The 9,687-nt window shown below is 49.7% G+C and overlaps 1 protein-coding gene across 1 annotated transcript; it reads right to left on the bottom strand.

Moving 5' to 3' along the window:
• Nucleotides 1–279: 279 nt before the first annotated feature.
• On the bottom strand, nucleotides 280–7,878 carry LOC126004286 (serine protease inhibitor A3N-like). The gene is made up of 6 exons (XM_049770745.1): nucleotides 7,828–7,878; nucleotides 7,244–7,306; nucleotides 3,869–4,517; nucleotides 2,880–3,156; nucleotides 1,268–1,415; nucleotides 280–480 (listed from the first exon to the last, which is right to left on the bottom strand). The coding sequence occupies exons 1-6, from the start codon at nucleotides 7,876–7,878 to the stop codon at nucleotides 280–282; spliced, it is 1,389 nt and encodes a 462-aa protein (XP_049626702.1).
• Between the last annotated feature and the right edge of the window lie 1,809 nt (nucleotides 7,879–9,687).

The raw sequence follows: 9,687 nt of genomic DNA, 5'->3' as shown, positions 1-9,687 counted from the left end.
TGCCTGGAAGAAGCTCAGAGCTGAAAGAAATTTCTGAGGGTAGAAGGCCTATAGCTGATGGGATCAGGGGACATTAGGGTTGGGCCTAGGCAGGTAGTTGCAGGGGCCCCTCAGGCACATCTGGAGGAAAGAGCCAGCTGGGTGCTGCTGAAGGTCTTTATTGCTCTCACTATTGGTTTCTGCAGGGTACAGACATCAGGGCAAAGACACAGGGGGAACTAGGTATGTGGGCTCCTGAGGTAGAGCTGTTTCCTTAGGCCTGGCTGTGTTGTGGGGAGCTCAGGCCTGCAGAGGGTTGGCCACTTTGCCCAGGAAGAGGAAGCCTTGTGTGTCTTCAGAGATGAGGGTCACCAGAAAGGGCCTGTTGAATGTCACAATTGTTTGGTCCCATTTTGCGGATGTAAATACCAAGTGGATACCTGTGGCTGCTGCTGCTTCTGTGCCGTTCTCAGCCACATCCAGCCTGGCCTTGTGGACCACCTATGGGAACATAGAGTTGATGCCAGCAGGGCAAGATGACTGCAGGTGGCCTGTCTTCTTGAAGCCCCACTGGCCTCTGACTGGGTCCACTCATGGGTCACAGGAGTCGGCAAGCATATGTGTCAATAGACTGATGGACAGCAGAGAAAAGAGTGGGGGTATCTCCTGGATCTGCTGTGCCCAAGGCTGTGTCTACAGGCCCCACAATGTACTAAGGGATCTATGAGAGGCAATACCCATGCTTGTCCTTAGTACCTAGACACAGTCTCTGTGGTTGGAGTAGTTGCTGGACTCAGCCTTGGGCAGAGCAGTGAACAGTTCAACCTCGTGCTTCCCTGGGGGCTGAATACGGGCCAGTCTGTGCCCTACTACCTTGGCTGTTTCCATTGATCAATGTCCAGATAAATGTGTCCAGCCACCCTGATCAGAATCAATATTTCTGCTTTGGCAGGGCAGATTTGTGTTCCCTGTCCTAAGGGCATCTCAGCACAGCCTAAGAGGCTCTACTACCCCTATGCTTCTCCCTGTTGCAGCCCTGCTATGTACAAGTCAGTACTAAGCCTACTTCTATTTGGAGGAGCAGAAACTAGAGGGCCTGAATTGGCCCCTGGGCAGGAGAACGTGGGACTTTCCACAGCGGGGATGGGACCCCATCACAAAAAAGAACAGTTCTCTCAAAGAGTCTGGGGACAGGGTGATTAGAGGGGGACAGAGAGACCGTAGACTCACACTTCCCCTTACTGTATCAGTTGCCTCATAGGCTGGCGGGTCCACAGGTCCGGCTCACCTGAGAAACATGTAGATTCTGGCTCCCAGTCAGACCTGTGAGATCTGCCTGCTTGGAGAAGACTTCATGGATGCCCAGATCAGGCAGGTTTTTCTCCAGGTCATACTCCCCAGAGATGGAGAACTTGGGCAGTTTTAGGTCTATTATTCTGGAAGCAGAAGGAAACTGTGAGGGGTGCAGGTGACCCCATATCTCAGCTGGTTTTGCTGGGTCCCCCCGACTCCCCGATCCTGCTGAGTGAAGGACCTGAGGCCTTGAATCTGATCCTTAAAGCTGGCTCAGAGATGAAAGAGACCCCTGCTATGTGGCTCCACAGACCCTGAGCCCCAGGGTTGGCCCCTCAAACCTCACACATGTCTGCACTGACCTCCTGCACCTACTACCTTCAGCTGCTGCCACCCCATAATTGCCCCACTGCTGGCCTCTCTGCCCTGATTCTTTTCCCAATAAAAGCTCCTCTCATTTGAGCTACCACTTCCAATCACCCCCCTTAAGTCACTAGTCCAGAAACCCAATTTTCTTCATCAGTGTCCAATTACCCATCCAGTTCTCACCCTCAAAAACACTCAATCACTGCCACATCAAGGAGGAATATTGTCCCCCAGAGAATGGCAAGCAGAGGTTCGGGTTCACAGGCAGGAGCCTCTTGGGTCTGAAATAATGCCTGTAATCAATAGGACTCAGTTACTGACCCTGATATGGAGTAAAAGACTGAATAGATGAACGAGTGAATGAGAGTGAATGTGAATGAGACAAAGCATAAATGAGTGAGTGAATGGATGAATGAGAGTGACTAAATGCAAGTGAAAGAATAAATGAGCAAGTGAATGGAAGTCTTGGTGAGTCGGAAAATAAATCAGTGAGTGAATGAGTAAGTGAATGAGAGTGTGAGTGAGTGTAAGACTAAATGAGTGAGTAAATGAATGAATGAGAGCTAGAGCATGACTGAACATAAATGAGTAAAAGAATAAATGGGCGAGTGAATGAATGAAATGTGATTGAAAGAATGAGTGAATGAATGAGTAAATGAATGCAAGTGAAAGAGCAGGAGTAAAAGAATGAATGAGGGATAGAATGAATGAATGTCATTGAGTGACAAAAATTATTTTTGATTTTGGGGCTCCATCCAGCGGTGCTCAAGGTTTACATCTTGCTCTGCACTCAGGGATCTCTCCTGAGGGGTTGGGGGAAACAGAAGGGATTCCAGGGATGGTACCAAAGTGTTCATATACATGGCAAGCCCCTCCCATCCTCAATATACTTCTGACTCAGAATAACTTGACCAAGCCAGGTCACAGGTCACATGTTGTCCCAAGGCATGTCTCCTCCTACTCACTTTGTCCTGTTCTCTGTCCTGTGCCCTCATGACACTGTGATGGGGAGGTTGGGGGTGGTGGTTGGGGAAACATGTGAGTGCTGGGCTAGCTCAGGGCTACCCATCAGAGGCTCTAGTTTTGTCTGCCTTGGTACCCCAAGACCTAGGTAGGCACCCGAGCCAGGGAGCCCCAACCCACCCCATTGAAACCTTTACCCCAGGTATCCCTTTGCTGACTCTGAGATTGTGGGATCCTGTGATCTAAGGCAATGGGGTCTCTTTGAGATGGGGCAGTACCTGGTGCTCATCGAGTCCCTCCAGTGTTGGAAGGTGCTAGGGTTCAGTGCTGCCTCCAGCTCGGCCATGCGGCCCTGGTCTGGAAGGATGAAAAGGGCGCAGGCGCGGCTGTCGCTGTAGGGCAGCTGCACCAAGGTGCTGCCCCTCGCCTCGTCCCGGAAGTACAGCACCTGCGTGTCTTCGGCAGTCATCATGGGCACCTTTTCCACCCTGCTCTCGTTCACGTGGAAATTCATTGTGATGGTGTCGTGGGGGTCGAAGGGCGCCTTCCACTTGGCTAGAGGCACAGAGAAAGGTTGGGGACCTTCCCAGGCCCTCAGGATGGCCTGTCCCACGGGTTCTGCCCTGGTTTCTTGTTCCTGAGGTCACATTGGGCAGGCCGGAAAAGTGGACCAACAGGGGCTGCTCATGGCGAGCAGAGGAAACAGGCTCCTGATCTAAAGGGTCCCTGAGAATGAGAGTCATCGCTCAGGCTTGCAGAGAGCCCAGTGCCTGCTCCTCCCATGCACAGGACTGGGAATAGGGACCATTCCTGGGCTGTGCACTCAGAACCCACAGCTGGCCCACCTGGTCTTGAGGCAGCAGAGCAGCCAGTGATGAAGACCTGGGAGTTTATTGAATCCTTCAGGGAGCCACCTTCAGGCCTATTCTCTCAATTTAGCACCTCACTTGCCTACTATGTGCCCCGAAGCCCTTGTCCTCTCTGCCCTCTTATATGTTCTTCTCTGCATAACACCCCCGTGCTGTGCTCTCTTGGACCTGCTCTGCATCCTGGGTTCTCTAAGTTCTGAGTGCTGCCAACCCACTCCTAAGTCAACCAGCCACAGGCTTGGACACACCAGTTTTATCTGAGCCCACCCTGAGCTTCTGCTCTCTGGTCTGCAAAGGTGACCCAGGATAGGCTCCAGATCCCAATATCTGAGCTAGGGCAGAGCCAGCCCTGGACGATCTAAAAAAAGCCCATTTCTTTCCCAGGCCCGTGGCTTCACCTTTAAAGAAGAGGCAGTTCACCAACACCATCATAGTCTCTGCATCTAAGTCCTTGACCAGTTCCTGGATTTTCCCCTGGGTTTTCTGCTTCACATAGTCATTGATGAGCTTCTCGGCAGCGGGGGGATCCTGAAAGTTGGTGGGGAAGGCATCCGCTGTATACAGGGTTTGGGCCTCTTGTTGGAAGCTCTCCACCAGATGAAGCTGCTGGTCCACGAATATGGCTGTGCTCATGTTGAGCTGCAGGTGGGTCCCTGGCCTGCTCAAGTGGCTCAGCAGCAGCTGGAAGCCCTGGTGGATTTCTGCCTCAGGCGTCTGGGTGAGGTTGAACTTGAGTCCCTGGAGGATCTCAGTCTTGGTGGTGCTGCGGGCCCCGAGGGCCAGCAAGGCCAAGGCCGCAGAGACACTGAATGGGGAGAAGATCACGTTGTTCTCAGGTTTCTGGGTGGCCAAGAGCTTGTAGAGGCTGAAGGCGAAGTCGGTATTGCTGTGAGCTAGACTGTAAGTGCTGGTCACAGTCCTGTTGTTTGGATCTTCTGGAGTCACTGTCTCTGGCTCTGCGGTGCCCCCCGAGAGGCCGAGTATGTGGGGGCAGAGCATAGCCCCCAGGAGCAGGGTCAGTAGGGGAGACATGCTTCCACCTTCAGTCTGGAAGGCAAATCAGTTTTCAGGCTGTGGATCTCAGAGTTTCTATTGCCTCTCCTGGGAGGGACTACATGTCAGCAAACAACACACTAGACCTTCACCCTGGCCACCTCTGTGAACACACTTTTCATCTCAGTCTCATGCCAAAGTCTTTGTCATCCAAGTTTTCCTTAAATCATTGCTGGGCAGAAATGGCTCCTCTGTGGGCAGAGGGCAGGCAGGTGGTGCCTGAGACCTTTTAAAGCTGTACCCCTCTGTTCTGGGCAGAAGCCCTATGGGAGACCTCCAGAGGCCTACCAGGGATCTAAGTCTGTGCTCAGGTGACCCTGGAAGTTCTGACTGCAGATAACAGGGCTTTGCCCTATGGGCCCTCCTGACTCTAGGAAGTCCTGATTCCAAGGGTCCTGGTGACTGACTGTATAGGCTGTCTGCTCTATGGGTTGCCCCACATATGGTGAGTTCAGCTATGTCTGGTGTCCACAGGACTGAATCACAGCCATCCCAATGCAGACAGGAGATGCTTAAATATGGCTCCAGAAACCCCACTTTTGGGAAAATCCCCTGCCATGGTCAGGCCTCCTAACTGTCTCTGGTAATCCTACCCCACTCTGGCCTGATTGGTGAGGCCCTGGAGGGAGGCCTAGAAGTTCTCTGTGTGAACCGATACATGTCAGGATCATCCTTCTCAGAGATCTGCAGGGATCCTGTGACCCAAGGCACAACCCAGCCAGCCAGACCACAAACAGACATAGACAGATGGATTATGAATTTGTCTTTCTCTATGTCAATCAACATCCACATTGTTTCTCACTGGATGTGAGGTAGGGTTACAGGATTTGTCTGTCTCTGTCTATCAACAGCCACATAGTTTCTTATTGGATACTATTCTCTGAATGCAGCACCTCTGATCGGTAGTGAAACTTGATGTTTTTACCTAGGTATGACGTTTTTCCATACATAAAAGGCTATTATGGGAGAAGTGGGATCATTTAATTCCCTGAGCTTAGTGGAGTGGCTAGCAGTAGGAGGGTAGTCTGCAGACTTGATTTAGGGTAAAGTGAGGAATTTTTAAAGTCTTTTCTTTTCCTAAATGTGTGTGATTATTGTGCAGAGTGATTTCTGGTTCAGACCCGTTTTGCCAGTGTTCGAGGTCAGAACCAGAGGGTTTTATTCAGAATAGATGACACAGACAGACACAAGACAAACACAGAAACAGAGATACATAGACAGACAGACTGGGCCTGTGACTTTCTCTGGCTCAGACTCTTCCACAGTGGGAGGCCACCTTTTCTTACTCTAGATAGCCCTTTCTTGCACCCCCAAACCAAAGTCCCAAACTCCCTGTTTGCTCTTCTTGATTTATGGATGGCTCATTAGGACATGTTACATCCTCAAAATAAATAGGACCTTGGGACACATTTCCTGAAATCTATCACTATGTAATGTCCTGGGCTAGAATTTTGCCACAAATATAAATATGCAAATACATATTATTAAAAAGTAGTGTTTGTATGAAGTGACTTTTTATCCCAGCGTCATTTTTGTTGTTTGTCATGCTTTGTTTGCTTTTCAGTTTGCTTTGGGTCACACCCAGCAGTGCTCAGGATCCATGTAGGATTGTACTCTATTACTCTTGGTGGGTTAGAGAAACACAATCCCAAGGCAGCACAAGGCTGTAGACACCTGTTGAGCTTGGGAAGGCTGGGTGTGAGGGTCAGGACATCCAAAAGAGTCAATGCAGCAGGGAGAGAAGGGATGCAGACCAGAAGTAGGGCTGTGCTGAGGGAAGACCCTCTTCCCATGCTTCTGTTTAGGGTATGTGTGGACCCTCCTGGTCCTGTCACTGTGTTTCTGGTGAGAGTACTAGAGTCTGCTCCCTTGTCATTGTGACCCAAAATTGCTAATTATATTTGTGGCTTCAGGAATCTTAACTCTCCTGCAGGCCTAGCCTTGGGCCCCTTTGCCTACACCAGACCTTGCTGAAAGCCTGTGGAGATGAGGCTGACATGACCCTAATTCCCAGCCCAGATATCTAGTCATGCCAGTTGCTCTCAGAATGATCTAGGCCTTCCTGTTTTGGTTTCCTCCCCCAGACACATCCTCATGCAGAGACCCCACTAGTTCCCTGGGTCATGGCCAATATGCTGTATGGCAGAACCAAGAAGCAGAAGATGTTGATGTGCCTCCAAATCCCCTTAGATAAGCTATACTGGCCTGCACCTGCCCCTTCCCCACCTGGCACCTGTTGTCTACCATATGCCTCCATATCCCTTGAAGGATAATGACACCTCACCTTGTGCCTGGAGAAGTTAGGGTGCAGAAACTTCTCCAGAAGAAGAAAAATCCATTTTTTTTGTCTTCATGTGCAAGGTCCTAATTTTACTCTTCTGCATGAGCATCTCATTGAATATCACAAGTGCTCATGTCTCCCCACTTTCTGTGGGCACAAATGCTTGGAGCTGCTCACTGTCACTTAGGACCAACCACTGATCCCCATGCATGAGCTTTTGAGCTGGCTTTAGCACCCTTAGGACTCTAATCCATGAAAAGCCTCAGATTGAAATCTACTCCAAGTACTAGATAAGTCAGTGCAGATGGGTAAACTACTTGATTGTAGGGTTCACCACCTTGCCCAGAAATAAGATGCTCTCAGTGTTGCTGAAATAGATTGCCATGATAAAGAGATAGTTAAAATACATGATGGGGTATCGAGGAGCTGACTAAACCACCAAGCTGAAGCCAGTGACTATAGCGGCCTTAGCTCTCTCCTCCAGCACGGCCTTGTGGAAGCCCTTGGGTGAAGCAGAAGGGTCAACTGAGAGCCCAAGAGTGGAGGCAAGGGAAGTCACTGGGGCTGGCTCAGGCCACTGACTCTCATGCTATAAAAGGCTCCCACTGAAAGTGGGGGTGAGGCTGGGTGGTGACGCAGGTAGAGCTTCGTGGGGCACAGTCGCCCTGTGCTGGTGCCAATCATTGCCCACAACAGCCCTATGGAGGCCAAGTATGGTGTCTCCTTCACAAGGTGCCATGTGTCTGTCGTCACTGGTATTGTGTCACCCACATTGACACTGTATCTCTTAACACTGGCATTGTGTGTCCTCATAATGACATTGTGTCTCCTGATACTGACACTGTTTTCCATTTCACTGACACTGTGTCCCACACTGATACTCTGTCCCTTCACACTGACATTTTTTCCTCTCATTGTCACTGTGTCAGTTCTCAATCAGCCCAGGCCCTGTTTTTGCCTGAGGCACACTAACAATATGCAGGAGGCACTCTCCACACTATGTAGGAGACTCTCAGGACTCACTTGGGAGTCAATATACTTCTCCATAGCAGAGTCTCCAAGACATAAGGCCATGACTCCTTGTGCTAGCAGGGCAAGCCCTGATGGAGTGAGTGCTTCCACTTTTTCAGCATCTGTTGAATCAAGGAAGCTCCAACCTCTTCCATCTTGACTGGGTCAGGAACATAAATTATAGCTTGGCATCACTCTGGTAATCTAGCCACAGTACAGAGCAGGGCACATGCTCATTTTTTAAGTACCAGTGTAATTCCATCTGATTCATCATGGGTACCTTCACTGTAGTCCTTCCATCCACATAGAAGTCTCTGGGTTCTGTCAATTTGGCATTGACTGATTCCTCCCATTTCACTGGTACTGAGAGGAGACAAGTGTGGCATCTCTGTGCATCACCAGCCAACTCTCACAAGAAACCTGATGGTCCTAAGAAAGGGTAAGCTGGGGCATGTTAATATCTTTTCTCCATATGCAAAATTTGAGATCATCTTCTGTGGCCCTGAGGGCTACTCCAAGCTTTAACATTAGAGGTTTCTACTAGTGTTCTCAGAGGTATTGGGGATCAAACTGATTGGGGATCATCAATAAGGCAATAGCTTTAATTCACTTCTATCTCTCCAGCTGATTTACATTCTAAAGTGAGAGATTCCCATCTACACTATAAGATGATGATACATCTCTAACATTCACTTGGGCACATTTTTCCTCCTCTGACACTCTCTATATGCAGTGAAAGGCATGGAAACCACAGCCTCCAAAGATGAGCTCTACTGTAGACACCCATTACCCCCAATGATTGTAGTCCAAATGGCCCAGTTTAAGGAAAGGCCAGTCTCACCCCTTCATCTATCGTCTCTGGTGCTGATCTTATACCTGCACCAATCCTCCCTGGTGTGGGTTTCAACCCAGAACCAGTCCTCCATGGTGCTGTTCTTTCCCTGACATTGACACAAGCCTGAACCCTGGCCCACAGAGGGTCTACTGAGCAGATCCAAGCATTGTCCCTGAGCACTGCTGGGTGTGGCTCAAACAAGCAAGGGAAGCCATTCCTCTGAAAATGGTTGGACTCATTCTAGGGACAAAAGTGCATTCTGGTTTGGGTGGGGCCTAACACCACACTCTGAGGGCTGGAGGTACATTGACTCCTGTGTGCCTGATAATGGATGGCCATACAGACTTCAGTCTGGGAGATGGACCTGAAGGGGCTAGTAGAGCACTCAGCCAATCTTGGCTGAAGTCTGGGGAACCCAGGAGACCAACAGCTTAGAGAATTATCCTTGATAAAGAGTGTTTGTCCAAGTGCAGGGTTCCAGCATGGAAGTTGAGACCTCCCAAATATAGACACACTGGGAAAATAAAGAGGGCTAGTGAATGTCACCTCTGTCACCTCCCCAAAGTTGGGCTTCTCAGTGCTAAGAGAGCCTTTCCCATCTGCCAGGAGAGAAGATCAGAGCAGGGAGTGATCACAGGCTTTCTGCCAGCACAGGACTGTTTCTCATCCATCAGAGTGGTGAATACTGCTTGGAATGACTTGGGATCATGAGACACTGCAGGGGAGCAGGACTTGGGGACCGGCCATGGGGATGCAGCTCCTAGTGATCAGATTCACCCAGAAGCTACTCTGATCTACAGATGCCTCAATCTATATCTTGGATCCAAAGCTTTGTGTTGCTCACTTACTCCAAAGTCAGGCCAGTTTTGTGTTCATCCTTTCACAGCTAGAGATAATGAGATTTGTGTGTGCACAGTGAGCATGTGCAGAAAGATAGCCAGAATCTGAGTTAGAAAGACAGATTTTAGCACCAGCCTTGGGAAGAAAAAAAAAATGCAAGCAACCAACCTGGTGTATTGCAAAATCAAATTATAGGA

Source organism: Suncus etruscus, chromosome 3 (assembly GCF_024139225.1).
Source record: "Suncus etruscus isolate mSunEtr1 chromosome 3, mSunEtr1.pri.cur, whole genome shotgun sequence".
Lineage (NCBI taxonomy): Eukaryota > Metazoa > Chordata > Mammalia > Eulipotyphla > Soricidae > Suncus > Suncus etruscus.
This window is presented reverse-complemented; position numbering and strand designations above follow the sequence as displayed.

What these genes read in the sequence shown, in the direction of transcription:
- LOC126004286 (XM_049770745.1), bottom strand. Translation starts at nt 7,878, where the DNA reads ATGGCCTTATGTCTTGGAGACTCTGCTATGGAGAAGTATATTGACTCC. An exon ending in TAGTCACTGGCTTCAGCTTG is followed by an intron (nt 4,518 to 7,243) that starts GTGGTTTAGTCA and finishes TTTGCCTTCCAG; the next exon opens with ACTGAAGGTGGAAGCATGTC. An exon ending in GAACTGCCTCTTCTTTAAAG is followed by an intron (nt 3,157 to 3,868) that starts GTGAAGCCACGG and finishes CTGTGCCTCTAG; the next exon opens with CCAAGTGGAAGGCGCCCTTC.